The sequence below is a fragment of the Stegodyphus dumicola genome, chromosome X2 (genome assembly GCF_044657685.1).
Source record: "Stegodyphus dumicola isolate Sdum_Otavi_A_Nest chromosome X2, ASM4465768v1".
Taxonomy (NCBI): domain Eukaryota; kingdom Metazoa; phylum Arthropoda; class Arachnida; order Araneae; family Eresidae; genus Stegodyphus; species Stegodyphus dumicola.
In genome coordinates, this window is record NC_140781.1 from 11,485,110 (window position 1) to 11,504,437 (window position 19,328).

Genomic DNA, 19,328 nt, shown 5'->3' on the forward strand with positions numbered 1-19,328 from the left:
AACAAGTCAGATATTTATTTTCTTTCAGGAGGTTTACTTTAATTTAAAGAACTTCCGAAGTTTCACAGTATCATTTTCTTTTCTAGATAAGCAGACGTTCAAAGGAGTATAAATTATGCTTAAAAAATTTTATGACCTCAATATTTAACTAGGATTTAATTTTTTATGAAGTAACTAAAACATGCAGTTAAAACCTGATTTAACTAAAAGAGTGGGAAAAATGACGTTGAATCATAGACATCAATAACGAGTTATCTGTAAATATTTTGAATTATTTTTTTTTCTTGTTTCGTCTTTACAATTGAATACAAATCTTATAATAAAAACAAGCTACCTCAGAATGTTTCAAGGGAAAAAATAATTGTAAAATATCTTTTTTCAAGAAATGTCTTTATATCTACTTATTATTATCTATTTGTCAAATATCTGTCTTTTTTACTAACAGATTATATCAGTTTTAGTCTACTCCGTGCTAAATGCTTCCCGATAAGCAAATAAATAAAAAGGGGCAGACATTTCATTAAATCTTAAAATTAAACCTTAAAAAAAAGTTTTATTCTTTCATTTTTGCCATTCTTTGAGAAAATCTATTAGTAATTTAACGTTCATGTAAATAATATAATAATGAATCATGTAAATAAAGAGAATAATGAAATCTCTTTAATAATGATATAAATGATTATAAATGATTTAGTAATTTTTCTACGTTATTTCTCATTAATTATATTTTTTTATAAATATTCAAGCAGTTAATCTACAGATTTCTTAACACTATATAATATTTTTCTAATTTCATCTCTAGGCCCACCAGCGGCTGAGCGGTAACATCGCTGAACATTGGTAGTTCGGTCCGAGGTTCGAATCCCGCGAACGGGCTGGCTGCATGGGCGTTTTCGTGGTTTTCCCCATGTGTAACGTGTATACGAGCCAGTTTCCCTTAGAAAGTGCCTCCACGAAGGCATCCCTCCTCTTAGGCAGATAGCCCTCGAGGCTTTGCCATAATCACACACACATACACACTAATTTCATCTCTGGGATATTACTTCAACAATTTTTAAGAAAGGATTATAATCAAAATGTTTTTCTCGGTATTTGAAATGCATAATAATTATTTTGTGTATATCTTTTAGATAAAAGCAAGTTTATGCGGGAATTCTGATTTTTATTTAGCATAAAATTAATTTGAAAGAAAGATCGGAAATCATCTTAAAAAAACAATTTTGAATGATAACGAGTCTGAACTATTAAGCAGAGAAACAAAAAGAGGAAAAGAATAATCAGCTGCTGAAATAAACTTCACAGTAACGTGAAAATGGTATTGGCATAGGAATAATGAATGGCAGAGTCCAATACTGGACATGAGAACGCTTCCATAAGTGAGATTTAAACGGAAAGCATTTTATTGTAATACTACAGGTACAAAAGCAAAAGAAATTGTTTCGTTGTGTCAAATTGCCTTATTTTTGTTAAATGTAAAGATGAACCTACTATACCAGCTAGTTTATTGTCATCAAACGACAAGGCTACTTTGTTGCTTATAAGTTTTTAGATTAAGAAAATGGAAAAGCGCTCTTTATTTAAATATGCAAATACGCAAATTTATTATAACAAAGGTATGTAAATGCACTGCTATACATATTTTTGCTCAACTAATTTATGGAAATAAATTAGCAAAAATTGCCCAAATTATCTTTAACTGCCAAAAATATTTTCTATGAATAATCCAAAAATCTGTATAATCCATAATGACTCTATTGTTTTAGTTCAGACAAATGGGGTCCTTGTATAGTCCGTCCAGGGCCATGCCTACGGCACGTAATGTTAGACAGTCCCACTTTAGGTAAACTGGGAATAAAGGATCATGCCCTATAACAATAGTATATGGATTCACTCATATGCAATCTTGGATGGATTCTCTGTGTTTTTCCCGGCAGTTAAACGAACTGCTCAACTTAATAGGCGAGGTCAATTTTTTTTTTTTTTTTGTGGTGAAAAGACTGAAAGATTTTTCTTTCTTCTTACAGCGTCCCTTCGTGGAATCATGTCCAGCCAGCAATCGGAATACCCGTATTTCGAGTCCTGGCAAAAGTACTGCGGATTTCTTTAGTTTCTTGACATCGAAAAATTATAAATGGTTTCTACAAGTGGCAGCCAAACTAAAAGGTGGTGGATGATAATTTGTCACCACCAGGATTTGGTGATTATGTCCACCCCTACCGACGTGCCCTTTCAGTGGGATAGAATATAAGGTATTTCTCCACCCTTATTGCATGCCTTCGAGTTGTAACTGGAAAGTACGTAATGGGAAGGTCAGGTGTGCATGTCCTGGCGAGGAACTATCTGATTTTTCCTGCTTTGAAATAACCTAATAACACTACAATTGTACCTAAAACTGCGATGTGCTGAACAGAAGATTTCAGATTATCCCAGAACAATTAATTCGAATGAACGGACATCGAAATCGCTGACTAAAAATGTGAGACAAAAATATATAAGCACCACTCAGCAAAAAAATGAGAGAAAAATATATAAGCAGCGCTCAGAATTTTGCTGACATCCATAAGACTAACCTCGTATATATGTAAGATAAGAACGTGAGATATGATATTAAGACGAAAGCGCAAATGATAGATGTTTGAGTGTCACATCAGCAACAGTATTTCACAAAAATGTAATGTAAGAATTTACACTATAATGCATTTACACTGTAAAACTGGTGATTAAAATGGTATGTTATCAATTTATATGGTAAAGAGTAAAAATTCTTACTCTTAGATGCATTGCAACTCTGCGTAGAATGTTTCCTCTGCTGTTTGCACTTGTATCTATTTCTTCGACCATCTGTTCAATGGTTACCACTCGGGATGAAAATGTTGCCCTAGTGCGAGAACTGGGATTCGGAAGTCCGTTTTCCAAGACTTCCAAGTCTTCTGAAGGACTTTCTCGGGATGGGACGGATAAATTTCTCGATGAGGTGCTTGGTTGAATTTGTTGCTGCGTTCTGATAGAGCATTTTGCTTGTGGTCGGATTCTGGGAAAGAGAATACATGCATATAATATGAAGTGTACATTTTATATTAAAATATTGTTTAAACTGTAAAATAATGGGACTCACGTTCTTAAAATTTAAATGTTTTACTTATAACTTTATACTGTATTTGAAACCCCCTTCGTTTGATAATATGCAATGTTTGCATTTCATATTTGAAATTCACTTCCCGAACAACTGTTTAATTGTTGTTGTGTATACCAGAGTCGTACCCAGATACTTTTTCGCCTGAGACAAAGATGTAAATGCGCGTCTCTATATACAGTGAAATAAACTATATCTATACTCATTTATATTCAATAAAGATAACTATATGAAATCATACCATAATTCTTTTAATATTTTTAATAATAACTTCATGTATTCAGAAAATTAATAAGCATAATAATTTACAATTTTCAAATGAAAACGTTAAAAATTACTTTTTACATAAAGTGCAAATAATATTATATTTCTGATGGAATATTTGAAGCGTTTTCATCATCTGGATATTTAAATGCTAAGTTGCTCATTTTCAAACGCTCAAATCACTTTAATATTTCATGAGTTAGAAACTGGAAATTGGAAGTAATCTCGTTTATTTTTTGTTATCACTATTTTAGTTCTGTAATTAAATATCTCTCATTTCATTCCCTTTTAGTATGAAAAAGTATTTTTATGACAATATTAATTTATTTATCAGCAGATTATCGACAATTTGTGTAAACATTTCGTTTTCCCTTCTTTTCATGTTTTGTTGATATATTTACCTTTAAAGTTGAATTTTTCATATTTCACAAGAATGCTTTCTCTCATCTTTTGTATTTTTTGCACAAGAATGTTTTTTTCTCATTTTTCATATATGTAGTGAGTGTTTTGTTCAAAAACAAATGATATTCTCCGCATTTCTAATATTTTATCGTGTTTTTCAGATGACGTTTTAGTTGTGCGCTTATTTCACTTCTCTCTTACGATAAATTGATTCGAAATTTGCTGAGAAATTTTAATTTTCATTAAATTGCGATTGTATGTTATTTCCCTTTTTTCATTTAGAATTATTGTCTTCTCATTTCTCGTTTTCTTTTTATTAGAATGAATTCCTACAAGTTCTGAAGCGCATGTTACCTAGATAGCTGATTACTTTGGTAAAAATATCCTCAAAAAATTAATGAACAAATAGGTTTTCTTTACATGTCGTTGAAACGAAGCAAAGGTATCAGAAAAAAGATCACAAAAGCAATAAAATTTATAAAAAAGACGTGTCAAGGAATCCTATAAAATGCTAGTTGACTTAAATATAAAGCAAAATAACTCGAGAAGTTCGTAAACACTCTTTTGTTTAGCAAAAACAGTATTTTTTTGATTCTAAGGTTTGCTTTTGTTTTTTCTTGCAAGGATTGCGAAAAACGGGATGCGTCTTAGAATTGCGGTATCTTATAATCACAGATTTCTTTCGAATTCTAGGGTATTACGAAGTAATAAATTGCCTAAGTTAATAATTTGGTTAGACATAATCTTTGTGTTAAAAAAGTCGATTAATATAGTACATATTTGGTAAATGTACTTTCTAGATTTCTTTGCTAGATGAACTGTTTTGATTCATGCATATTGCATATTGCATATTGTTTGATATGCCCAAAATCAGTCTTTTTGTTTTGTACTGAAGTAAAGAGTGTGTCTCAGAATTTAAGAAATACAATGATACAGATTATAACACAATGCATTTGTGACAAATCATAGCATTTATTATGTTTGTACTGTAGAAGTTGATATACCCTGTGCTCCGAATAAATTATGCATATTGTTAATTTATTTCAGCGTTTTCCGTTCTGTCTTTAGTTGAAGTAGTATAAAAAGATAATACAACACATTTTAAATAAAGACTTATTAAATAAAATTACTCAGATAAATTTTCTCAGCATGCAAATTAGCCTAGTGTTCGATGAATTTGTAGCATTGAGAATCCAGAATATTAGGATAATGCAATAATTTCCCTTTGATCACAGCTAATATTCTTCTGGACGTGGACTCATAAAAGTGCTGATATCATTTCTGAAGATATTATCATGCCCTTATATGATGCCAGTGATCTTTCCACTTCGCCTCGCAAGCGTTCAATAGAATTGAAGTCACGGGACTAAGCTAACCATGGGAGAAATTTGAACTCAAAATCATGCTCTTTGAACCAATCTGAAGCCAAACGTGTACGGTGACAATGCGCATTTTTAACTGAAAATGACCATTTGCGTCATGGCACAGCGCAGGCATAAATGATAGTACGTGACCGGAAACGATAATGAAGTTAGTTGCAGTGTTAAAAGTTGTTTCCACACACATCAAGGTATACACTACACAAAGCAAGACAATATTCACCAGATTATAATTCTATTGCCCTAGCTTGAAGAGTTGCAGCAAGATAAACAAAATTCATCCTGTTTACTTCCTATTCTAAAGTAGTCATATATCAGAAATCGATATTTATCAGCGAAGACAATTTTTTTAAAAATCATTGGGGGTCCAGTTTTAGAGTTCTTGGTGTGAGGACAAGCCTCGCATTGTCAATTTCGATATTTAATCGATATCGAAGCAGTGACTTTTAGTATAAAAGAAGACGTCTGGCTAGTTTTTCCTTCTCTTGAATGCGAGCAAGACAGGCTAGGGGGCATTATTAAGTCTTCCCTCTTGCTGCGTGTGGCAGATGAAGCATCGAGATTTTTCTTCTCTGTTTATCGTGTGCAAGAATGCTAAGACGTTTTCATTATTACTAAGTAGTAATTATTACTAAGTAGCTACAAGTAAGAAATAGGAAATTCTGTTGCAACATGCAGTTTCACTTAATGTCACTCTACAGTGTAACGTGTAGGTAGTTATTTTTCATCCTTTATTTGTATTATTGCATCAAAAAAACGCAACGAAATCTTTCCGCCTAAACATCTTTATTTATTGTGGCACAATTAACTGAAATATGGTTCAGATTTAAGCATATTTTACTACACACGAGACCGCAACAGAACAGTACAGACAGCCTTGGTGATCTCGCGTTTTTAAAACTCATCCATTGTAAAAGTCCTTTGCCCTATGTGTTCGGTTGAGATTTGGGATACACCTGAATTGCAGTGAGTATTACAGGCACTGAAAAATCACATCCATACATTGCAGACCTGACTCGTGAGATGGAAATTTGAAATTAAGGTGGATAAATCCAGAGTAATTACCTTCACCAAGAAAAAGAAATCACTTACAGTCTTATCATGTATGAAACAACTAAGTGAGTCATTTATCTCGGGATGATCCTCGACTGTAATCTTCATGGTCCCCACATATATACTCTATTATTCAGAAGTTCTGGGCAGATAAAGCAAAACTCTACCCGTTAAGTGTCTGGAACAGTGCTTTATCTATTAACAACAACTCATGTACAAAACTATCTTGTACTCATGTGCTCAAATCATTACATGTACAGAACCCTTTTGCATCCCATGCTTTGTTACGCGTACCTAGTTTGTGTATCTTGTTGCCGTACCAATCACAAACAGTTACAAAAGGCTCAGAATTGCATCCTGAAACAAATATATGGCTGCCAAGGTAATGGTACTCTGGGTATTTTATGTTTTAAACATCTTATGTCGCTATGATATGCTGTGGATGGATGCCGGTCCCGGAATACACCTGATTAGTCTTTGAAAGCTGTCCCGGTGTCCGGCCCTGCTGTCACCTGTGACTTGCCTATGGTACTTCAGAAATAATAAAATTCATGAGCAATTGGGTATTCAAGATGAACCAGCTACACGCTCAGTATCCTTTTATAGCATACAAAATTTTCATTTAAGCCTAAGGAAAAGTAACAACAGCATTCTCCCATTACATAATTACAACTACTGCTCTCCATAAACTGTCAACGGACTAAGGACATTCTAAAAGATCTAATGTAGATGCCATGTTACTTACATAATTGTTTAATGTTTATCTTTCTATAATAATGCGTTTTTAGGTTGCTTATTCTGATCCCATTTGACTTATATGCTCGTGCTATTTTATTCCTTCTTCAAGAGTTCCCCCCGTATACCAATTATATTGATCTTTAAATATTTGTCATCTTATTGCTCTCCTGTTGTTACTAAAGGCCATATTCCAATTTTTTCCATCAGAATTTTCCGACCACAATTGTTCTTATTGCCTGAAGTACTTTTGCTCAACTACTATTCTGTAAACATCCGAGGTATGTTACTAAACGAAAGCCTGGAAAGCTTAGAATAGTAGCCGTTTCAGAAATGCTGGTAACGCGTCGCTACGATCATTACTCGTTCGAAATCTTTCATCTTATCTATTTTTATACTACTCGCAATGATAACTAAATCTTTTGAAGATAAGTGTGCTTTATATAAGCAACTTTTGGATCTTATGCCACTGTATATCATTGGGATACTGATTATGCTAAAAAGATGAGTCTCTAAAATTTTGGTCACTCAATGCAAACGTTAATGGGAAAACAGTAACATGTTGCATACAGGCCATCTGATTGTATTCTAATACGGGGGGGGGTCATCGTTTAACTATTAAACATTGTTCAACTTAAGAAAATTTATTTAGTTTGATTAACATTTAATTTTTAGTTAAAGCAACTTTCCTTTCAGTTTCGTTTTTACCCATACTTTCCTGCTAAAATGCTAATCAGATAGCGTGCGTGTATTCAAATTAAGGTAGAAAGACGTGCTACTTCAGCGAAGGTTTCGGAAGATGGTTTTAGAGAGTGTTATGCCTGCTTGAAGGCTACATTGTTATCTGAATTACTAGCGATGTGATACTGTTGCGTTGAGTGCTCCTAGCACTAATAGCTTCTAGACTTGTCACCGCTGGCTTCTACAAGTCAGAACCTTCCTGCGGGTTAAATTACCTCGCAGGCCGTTAGGCTAGTTTAATTATATTTAATTTTAAGTTCAACATTACCTATTTGAGTTAAGGCAGAGGTGCTAACTTTATTTAAGCCCAAATGGGCCATCTGTTTCACTATAGGTGATTGAATAAAGGGTTCTTTACCCCCTACTTCTGACTTTTCTGTTGTGTTAAAGATGCGAGGCTAATTCCTCATACACTCTTTTGAGAGCTCGCTTTTTTATGTTACTGAAAATACGAGACTGCATACTGGCGCTCGAACAATAAGGAGAACTATGTCACAGAAAACTTCACCATTCAGCGTTATTCTCTTCACAATCCCTCTCGGTCACAGTGAATCCCATTGAGGGATTAAGATTTATTGTCGACAACCTTAGAGTTGCTATGAAACCAACAACAACTTTTGATAGAAAGTGGTATAAATGTATCGATAAATTTGTCTTGGGGAGCTTGGTAGCGAAAGCTACAACTTCGAGAACTTGAAGCAGGCATTAATTAAAGCGTTCCCCATCGTAAAGGATCGAGTTCGAGTCGGAGCTATTCAGTAAATTTCAGTATAAAATCGAGGGTTTGGAGGACTTTATCTTGCAAAAAATCCAAAATTTTAATTTGCTGTACGGCAAGAGGCCGGACGATGAAATAATTCAAATAAGATTACCACGAATACTGTCCCAAGTGCAGGACTATTTCGAGCTATGAAATCCATCAATGCTGGAGAGCTTAATCGAATTAGCCACGATGTTCCAAAATCGAAGCGTGGCAGAAAAAAATCAAATAGCAGGATACGGTGAGAGGCTAAAGAAGAAAAGTTTTAGGCCAACGCCTCAGCAAAAACCGCAGTTTGGGCCGAAGAAAAAATTCGAAAAGAGAGAAAAAATTAAAGTGCGATTAGAGCTAGCAGAAAAGAAGTAAACAAAAAGCTGGGGGATAAGTTAAATTAAAGAGGGGTACTGGCAAGAGGGTACAGTCACTCCAGAATAAGGAAAATCCCTCGAAAATTAAATTAAATACTGTAGTAATAAGAAATTTAGAACTGGCAATTGTACAAGCTTTGTTAAATAATATCACTGCTGAAGCTTTCATTAATACCGGAGATCAGTGCAGTTTCATTTCGGAAACCTTCTTCAGAAAATACTTTCGAAACATGAACTTTTTAAATTAGGCAGAAAGTTAGTTTTAAATTAGGCAAGTTATTGCCTCACAAGACAAGCAGTGTACAATATCGGCAAAATAGTATTGCATGTACAAGTAAAAGATGAATCCCGTAGATTATTGTAGTTACGATTAACTACTGTAGTTTAATATTTAAGACTATTTTTTATGAAATTTCATAGTTATTTTAAAGTTTTTCTTGTTTTTGGATAAAAAGAATGGTAATTAAATGTAAAAATGTTTAGATATGTATTTTTAATTTATGGCTATTAGAAACTTTGGTCTGTATTAGCTCAAGAACTAATTATAAAGAAATATAAACTATTAAAAAGCAACAAATTTAGGTAAGATTTCAGTTAATATATCCACCAAAACATCAAATACTTTATACGGTTGAAGACTTTAATAAATATTCCATTATAGGTTTATCTCGCAAAATAGTTCTGAGCAGAATTTAATTGACGCAGTTTTGTTTCGATTAATCAAAATTCCATTTCAGCTTACTATATTCTATTCTATCTAATTACATTTTTGTGTTTCGGATAACAACTCATTAAATAATCGGTGAAGTGTTTTTTACTAAAGTCCAACGTTTTAGTAATTTCAAGTAGAGTTAATAAAATTTCAGTTTAATTTCGTCATGAAAATATTCAAAAGTTGGAAGATTTAATAGTAATTTAACAAAGATAATGGTAAACAAAATCAAACATCAAGTTTTATGATATGGGTGGTATTAACTATATTGTTTCTGCCAAGTCTTTCCTCATTTATTTGACTCGCTTCTTCCAAAAATATGGAACTGAGAGATTAAACGTGGCAGCATTTGAGAAGATAATGACAGTAAGATTAATTAAACAGCTGAAAAGTAACCTTTAGTACCTCCGCGAGAAATTTCACGATATTTTTCACGCTGAAATTATTTATTCATGAGCTCACAAGCGCTTTTAATTGCTTAGAAGGTTTGGTGCAAATTCGATTTAAATTAATTTTATAAAGTTAAAATTTATTTAGGTTTTTTATTGCAAGAGTGCCTAGTAACCGTTTCTTCTACGTTCAGTTTAGTTTTAAATTATGACTGTAAATAATTACGCTAAAATAGTTGTGTTATCATGAGAGAAATCTAGAGTTTTTAATTTTTTACATTTCAAGATAACCTAAATTATGGTTGAAATAAATTATTACTCGCTTTTAAAGCTTTATATCTATAATTAATTACTTGCCGAAAGGGATAAATTTCCAAAAGGCATAGAGTATGGCTATGAAATATTGACGCAAATTCAAAAAAGCATCTGAAGCTTACTTAGAAATGGCACCACTTCCTCTTTGCTGAGATCTACTAGAACTTTCTGGTGGCGACTTGTGATTCTCAAGGGAATCCTCTGTCTGCGGTAAAACAGCGGTTTCTTTAACTTCTGAAGGTTCATCTTCTTTAACTTTTGAAGGTTCATCTTCTTTAACTTCTGAAGGTTCATGTTCTTTAACTTCTGAAGGTTCATCTTCTTTAATGGTTTTTTCTTCTTTCTTTATTTCATCTTCAGTATTATCTGAAATCGCAGTGATGGTACCAGGTATGTCTTGATTGGACATATTTGAACTCCTAGTTCTTAATAGCTGGAAAAGATGAACTAGGTGGCCCTCTGTCTATGCAAAGATTCAGGCCCTTGTAAAATGGCAGCCCTGTTTGTGCAAATGATTGACATCATATCAGGTTTTCAAGATATTATATCTGAAGAGAGAAAAAAAAAAGAATGTAAATTTATTAATTGAAGAACTCTTTACTAAACAAATTTTCAAATAGAAACATATATATATATATATAATTAATGCGAATTCATAACATGAAAAATAAAGTAATTATCCAGATTTGTGACATACTGAGGCCAGATTAAAATCATTAGCTTCAAATTACCAAGAAGAATATATACAGGATACTTTGAAAAGAGGAAGCAGATTTAATTTTCTCACAAAACGTTTTATTTCTTTCAATATAAACATCAATTGACAAAGAAACAAAGAAAAGTTATACTCTCTGTTCAGTTAAGTGCAGAATATTATTTGAAAAAATGTTCCAAACCACTTGATCGCTGAAAAGGCATAAGATGACTATGTATCATGCGCTTGCCTTCCCGTAATTCTAGACATGATCTGCATGATATTTTTCTGAGGATTTGTCAAGAACTCTCTGAATATTCTATCCTTATCCAGCGCATAAAAAGAGCTTTGGCACCGAAATGTTAAAAAAAAAAAAGCTTTCCGCAGCAACTGGGCAATTACAAATTTTGTAACTTATAATTATTTACAGCTTTAACGAACAATTTCGACTTCGAGAGATGCGTATATGGAGTATATAATGCATACAATTAGGTTTCTGTTCCCATCAATTTACATGTGTTGTTACTTATGCTTACTTGTCTGAGAGCAACATCAGATCAAGTCCACGAAATTCCTTTTGGTAAGGAGCTTGAAGATAAGCCTATTGTTGGTAACAGCCTTGAGTACCTCACAGGGGACAGTATGATTTTGCTCAGTTCTGTCCCCCAATTTTGATGGAAAGCCCACCGGGAGGGATGGGTCCGACGGTTTCCCACCCCTCTTCCCTCTCCCCTTCCACCGAACCACACGAGAGGATTTTCGGCTCGCCGCATATTTAGAGCGCCGCCATACTGCACCGACATTAAAAATTTACCAACATCCATGCCTTCTGCGGGACTCGAAACCCGACCTTTCGGCATGGCAGTCAGCGACGTTAATTATTATACCGGTTGGGCGGCTACCAGTTGATATGTAACATGTTTTTGTATTATTATTTATAATTATCTTTGCAAGTAAATTACTTTTGCTTCTGCGTTTGAAACATCTGGTATTATTGATAAGGCACAATATACTAAGAATACGCATAAGCATGCAAAACAATTACATTAACTTAGAGTGTCAGCACACACAGCTGACCATTAAAATTGGTACATCGAGAATAACAACAAAACTGAAATTTGAATAAAAAGGTGGTATTAAACATGGTGGTAATGAAAGCAGTTAGCCTAGCCTTTCACGGCGTTTAAATATTATAAGCTTGAAGGTGTATAAAAATTGCAGTCTGAAATGGTGATTTTTCATTCGGAAATCACGCTTACTTGTTGTTTTCTATGTTGGTAGTATGTTGTGTTTCGTGTAAGAAAAAAAAGCTCATATATCAGCACGCTTCAGAAGTTGGTCGCGGAAGAGTCGCTGCTTACCAGGACTGCGGATGCAGAGCAGTTGCTACTCATGTTTATCGGTGTTATGAAAATTTGCGACAGAAGGCTACAAGAGCATCAGAATGCCCTCCCCCCATCCAACAATACTGGAGTTGACGGACACCTTTTCAGCATCTCTGTTAGATTTGTACAACCACATTACGCACCCTGATTTAGGAAACTGAGTGTGTTGGGCAACCCCAAATAGTAGATGCACTTGCGTACTTTTCAGCAGCTCGACCATTACTTCAGATTTTTTGATGCTACAACACAGAAATCAGCACTTACAACGCTGCGTTTAGTAACGCCCATAGAAGCATTAATGGAGTAGTGATATCTTTCTTACGAATCGCGCATTTACTTACAGCATCATAATGGTTGTATCCATTTGTGGAGACATCCAGACAAGCAGAAGCTGGAAGTTCGCATTTTTTTTTCATCATACTGGGCCAGATTTTGAACTGGTGGTATGGAATGCACATGCCATTGACCTGTACTCCACATACCCGGTACGTTGTTCAACCATCGTTATATTACCAAGGTTTTTAATAACCGTGGTATATTTTTGGTTTTTCTGTCACCCTAATTTACACCAGGATATTAAAAGGCAGCATATTGCCACAGCTATCTAACGTTTCTTCAATACACAGGGCATTCTCAGCTCCCATGTTCTATAAATCTCCCACCAACTGAAAAGGGCCAGCGAATACGACAGGTGAGCGCTGACTTTGAAATAAAGTAACATGAATTGCAGTATTCATAGGTGATATCAAAATTAGGTTCGACTCCATGCCATATGATATTGCTGTCAGAGGCGGATGCTCGGGGTGATTTCTGTAAGTCTGAGCTTCAATAACTTGTAATCTTTAATGAATTCATCCTTTAATTTTAATATATTTTTAGAAAAGGGATTCTGGTAACTGGTTTTGTACATTTTGTAGCAGTTTTAATGTCCATGCTGCATGAATGTAAATAGAAACGCTTCTAAAAATAGCACTTGGGAAATTATGCTATGAAAAACATCGCAGTTCTATGTATTAAGTTCACAACTATGTTATTCTATGCAGAAAATTTCGGATTTCTTTTTCTTTTAATTTGAAGAAGAATGGATCTTTTTCAGTTCCTGTTTCAGGTCCAGTGTTAAACATACTTTTGATCGCAAACTTCTTTAAGTATCTTTACACTGCTGAGCTATTAATGAATTTTGGTATTGCAAGCTGAATTATCAGGTAATTAAAATTTTGCTTTTTGGTATAAAATAAGCCATTATCTCTTCTTTTAGTACTGCATAAGCTGTCAATTAACAATTTTAATTCGACATATTAATTGATTGAAATTTAAATAAGAATTTTCAGAAAAGAGTTTTCAAAATTTATGTAAAGTCCGAATCATTTGGTTTGGGAATTATGAATCTAAAATATGCTATTGTTTATATTAAAATATATTTTAAAGCATAATAAAGAAGTTATAGAGCCATTAGGTCTATCGATACAGGAACGGGAAGATATCCGCGGCTCTCTCGCCGGGGTTTGAACTTCGGACCTTCGAAATGCGCGTAGAGTGTGCTTTCAACGACACCACGAAAACATATGGAAAGGAGAGAGAAAATACCTTACAGAGTTTTAGAAAATAAAGATATATTTCAAACAAGAGATGCAATAAAATTGAAACAAATTGAGGCGAATAGTTTATGTGTAAAAAAGAGCATCTTTTTTATTAATTGAAAGTTCTTCCACAATGAACTATATTCTTCTCTATTATTATAGGACAAAATAAGAAGGGAAAGTTTTTGAATAATGAGTTCATAATCTTGTGCGACCTCATGTTTATCAATCATGAACAGAGATGGAACTAATGATATGCGAAAGGAGAAAATATGTGAAGGAAACTCGGTTAAAAATCTTTGATATATTTTAGATGGTGAAAGTTTTCTTTCGTAAGCACTGAGAAAAACATGGAGTCATCAGCTACGCAAAGATTCAGTGTGAGATTAGAAAGTCTCTCGGCTAGGGCTTAAAGATGAAAATAAGAATATTTTAAACATCAGGGTATTAGCATATTCTTTTTTTTTATTCAAATATCTGGATTCCATTTTCGAGATTAAAATGTTTTGTTGTTCTGGAAATAGCTTTTCTGTATTTTAAACAAGGATTTCTAAAGATAGCGCTGACGGTTACGATTAGGAACATTAACGTTGTTGCAGTTTGCATCCCCACCATACAAAACAATTTCTTTTAATTATGTCTACGAATATATTTAGCATTTAAAACAAAGTTATCATCAGAATTGAAGATGGACACGTACACTTCATGAAATCAAAGGTAATAATTTAAATGATTTTTCTTTGTGTATTTTTTACAATTTCTTTGAATAGTGTATTAACGTCTGGGAAATAAAGAAAAGTTTACAAATAAAATGAAAAACTTAGAAACTGTATACTTGCTCTAGGCAAAAAGGACTCAACAATGCATATATAAGACAGGAAGAAAAGATAAAAAACTATATACCTCAGCAACACATTCAATTTGTTGACCCCCTTTGCTACTTAATCAAGATAAATACTTTGTAAAGTATCTCAATTATGTGATACCTTTTTGCGTTATATCCCGTTTGTTAATACGCATTTAATTCCTTTAGCTAATAATTTTCCTCTTGAGGAATCACTATTCCAAACCGATATAATTTTGAAATATTTGATTTAACTTAAATATAGAAATATGCAAAATTATAATGGAAAAATCAAATCAAACTAAGTAAGATATTAAGCTCTGAAACAGAAATAGCTTACGGAGATTTAAATGTAAGTCTGTTAAGATTAAGATGTAAGTCAATTAAGGTTAAATACTCGCGAAATGATGTAAATATCATGTGATGCTGATAATATGTTGATATGGTTGTCTGCTCGTGGCATTAAAATCAATAAATATTTTTAACGCAATGAACAAGGTAATAGAACTTTATTGTCACTGTCAGATAAATTCGAAAAATTGTAACCTATCTTTTCAGCAAATAAATTGCTCTGCATTTGAAAAATGTGTAGTAAGTGAAAATCGCGTGGCTGTCAGGTGTCAGGTTCTATATTTATAAAAATAATTTTTTTTCTAAACTAATTACGTTCTAACTAGCATATTACGTTTAGAGCATAATTACTAAGAGACGTTAAATACGCCGAATTATACGCCATTATGCGCCGAATTTTGGTTCCTAATCTTGTACCCACCTCTGGTAGTTTATACATACTTATATTACTTTAAAGCTTAAAATATCTTATTTAGGTATGATTTGATTTTTAATAATGACGAGTAATGCAATTCCCTTCATTTTAACCAAAGAAAAAATTTAAATACAATATAGTTGGCGTGAGCTTTATAATATGTAGTCAAATTATGGGACGTACACATATAAAAATGTGCTTATTTTCTTTCCTTGCAATATAGAGTAAAAATGATCAGCATTATATATTTCGACACTTTTTAACAACAATCAATTAATTAAGATTTTATCTAAAATTATTACATTAACAGGATGTGCACATGATTGGATGTGTCCTTCTGAAATCTGAGTAATTTATAGTTCCTTCCGGGAAGTTCTCAGTTTTCAACAATATAAAGTTCCCAAATTTTTTGTGATGGGATCCATATCTTGTGAAAAACTATTTGATATTTTGCAACTATGACAAAAAATCCCTCATACACGCACTGACACTGATCGTGGCATGTTGGACATGCGTCGCAGGAAGTTGAATTCGGGATGATGCATATATCGAGTATCGAGGGTATATAAAGTGCATTAAAAGCTCGTAAAGATTCTTCACATGATGGTGTACATAGTTTTCGCTATTTATTAAAGTTAATATACTTTCAAAAACATGGGGAGAATTATCAATCATCTTGCATATTAATTAATGCATTAACACTGCATTTTAATGTAACTTAATACAGCATAAACAGAGATAATGTAGTCTGAAGTCGTTATTTTTCTGATTCGTCATTATTGATTCATAAATAATATTTATAGTTAGTTTTAATTTCGTATGCATGCTTGCCATTTTTAAACACCTTTCGTTGATATTGGAATAAAAAGTAGTTTCTGGATCCTACTATGCACGGAATTTTACAATTAATCAAGAATTTCGAGCTTTTTCCATGCTTTTCCTAAATACATCTGCTGATTTAAGTAACCTAGCTAAAAGCGAGAAGATTTTGCTCTTAGGTAAACTGCTAAGAACACTGTCCTTGATAGTTAGAAGTAATTAACAGTGAAGGGTAATTTTCTATTGTTTTCAAATAAGCCACTATCGCAGTAATCAGAACAAGTCAAAAATCATGTGTTATATCCTTAACTAAACAAAAGAATCTTGTGGAAAATAAACTTTAATGCACTTAAAATTGGTCTCCAGGAAGGCCAATATAACGGAAAGATTCTTTTAGGAATCTAACCTCTTACGATAGAATATTATAATTCTCAATTGTATGAAGTACTTAGTACAACACTTTGAAATGGTGTTTTGCGCACTTTTAAGAACTTCAGAACTCAATTTCGGCTTATGGGAACAAAGGATAAATAATGAAAAAATAATATTCTTACAGAGAAGAAAAGCTTTAATAAAAGCCAGATATGAGACATACAGATAAAGGAAATTTGATAAGTAATGATTGCTGTTGGTATATTAACTCAGAATAAAAAGGACCCATTGGAATATGTCTCGTCATTTTTCTGTGGAACTTAAAGCCAGTATAATGCTTAAAATCCTTAATTAAGAAATGCAAAGTGCGCTATATGAATTGTGACTTTATATCTCCTTTTATTCCCTTAAAAGCATATTTCCAACATCTAGTTGCTTATTCCTACTACAGTATTTGCTTATCTGTTAGTAAATAGTGGTAGGGATTATCGGAAAGTAAGTAAAATTACGGAAACATGCCAAATATATTTCGAGATAACACGAAGTTAACTCACTAACAGAAGGAAATATTTGCCGGAATTTCTGTTCTTGTGTTTAGGGTAATGACACCAGCCGTTTTACAGAATTCTAGTTCTGAATACTCTATTTTCATACTAGCTAGGCATCTCACTGTTAAAACTTTTGAGATAAATACTCTGAAGTAGAAAAGACTGATTTTTTATGGCTATACAATATCATCAAACAAAGTATTAAAAAAGCATAATTACCCGAAGAGATTACATGAAGGCGGGAAAGAAAAGATTATTAAAACTTAAGAAAAATCTTGTTCTGGTTTTATACTTGTGTATTATTTTGTAAGGGAACGCGGCCTGTCTAAACTATAATGTATTATTTGGCATTCGAATGTTTTATTTGTTCCATTAATGCGACACAAGTGTGTTTTCTTAGTGAAGAGTATTAAAAATAAATAAAAAAGCGATTTTGGAGTTTTGAGGAGGAATAACGTGCTAATTTTATTACATTTATTATAAAAAGAATTAATCATTAAAAATATTAATTTTTTTCGAGTTTGGCTTATAATATTTAATTTGTGTTAGTACAAGGTAAAAGTTAAAACAGGAATCATGAAATGATTTCTAAGCAAACAAAGACTGCTATTATATTCAGTGTCAATGTAATTGTAACCCATAAATGTATGGCAAATTTAGTCGGTTTGGTAAATATGCAGTTTGATGAATTCACCTTTAATACGAGTAACAATAGGTGATGGTCTTTTTGAAGAATTGGAGAATAAACGCTAAAAATGCCAACAGTTAAGCCAGCGCTTTATTTATAAATTTCGAAATTTCCCAAGATGATCATTTGTGCGCTCCTATCAGACTTTTAATTCTAGCATTTAAAAAAAAATTTTTTTAAGAAAATGAATCGATGTAAAAATCAGCTTTCATGGAAATGGCAGCACTCTGAACTGATTAAACGTGGCGGAAGACTGGTTGTAATTTATAATAATTATAAATTACACTTAGTCTTCAGGTCTAAATTAATAATTATTAATAATTCATTTCATCATCATAGTTTTCCGTCATTCGAAACACAGGACACACGTGGTACCGAGCAGAATATCGTAATCTTTCAATTATGCCTTTCATTTATAATGTTTCGGAGTAAAACTATAACTGTAACATTCTGAATATCTATTTAAAAATTATTAAGATATTACAGTTTTAATTAAGAGGCGTATATATCTCTAAATAAAAACAAGTAACTTAATAACCTTAGTTTTGATATAGTTTAGTCTTTCGATTTACTCAGTTACATTTCGTTACTTAGCCAAACAGCGGTCAAGCGGTAAAGTCACCGACCACTAGTAGTTTGACCTGCGCTCGATTCCAGGCAAACAGGTTTTGGCTGCATGCATATTTTCGTAGTTTTCCTTACGTGTATATGAGCCAGTTTTCCTTAGAGCGAAGGCATCTCTTCCCTTAGGCAGATAGCCCTATCATGCTTTGCCATTATCAAATAAGCCAAACCGTTTAGTTGATTTCTAAGTTGTTATTTTTTATTGTTTCGTTAATTTCTAAAGTTTTTATAATTTGCCATCCCCGTGGTTTGACAATTTGTCAATTCTCAGAGGTATTGCTTTTCGAAATTCCAAAGGACCTTTAATTTATCTTCTAAGTTAAAATAGTACATTTTTAAATCTTCTTAGTGATTATTATGTTTGTATAATTTTTTAAGAATATCTTTGACTGCAGTTTATAAAGTACATTACTTATACGATTTATAATGCATCTAACTGATAATTTTTGAAGTTACTGCAGTTAATTTCTTCTTGTTGTAATTAAAAAAGGATGTTTCTAATTGTGTACGTTTCGTGCTTCAGTATAGAATAATCAGTCTGCATCTGATTTTTAAAAGTACGTTATTTATAGAAAAGTGCGTATACAATCTATTAATATTGCCGAGTTTTCGAAAAGTTTAAACTGTTGTTTTTTAACTGTTTAACTTCAAAGCTATCGTTTATTCGTTTTTAATTTTAGGTAAATAAAGTCTTCGCAGTAAAGTAAAATCAAATTTAGAGACAACTAAATAGTATTAAAAGAAATAAAAAGAGCTT

The 19,328-nt window shown here is 32.8% G+C and overlaps 1 protein-coding gene across 1 annotated transcript in view; it reads right to left on the bottom strand.

Annotated features, from left to right (window-relative positions):
• LOC118181985 (cyclic nucleotide-gated channel alpha-3-like) overlaps positions 1-19,328 on the bottom strand; it is a 554,742-nt gene that overhangs the window by 76,118 nt on the left and 459,296 nt on the right. The window contains exons 4-5 of the mRNA XM_035351236.2: positions 10,374-10,799; positions 2,770-3,031 (exon numbers count right to left, since the gene is read on the bottom strand). Of these exons, the coding sequence (XP_035207127.1) occupies positions 2,770-3,031; positions 10,374-10,660 (549 nt within the window). The 5' untranslated portion in view covers positions 10,661-10,799. The remainder of the gene's footprint in view (positions 1-2,769; positions 3,032-10,373; positions 10,800-19,328) is intronic.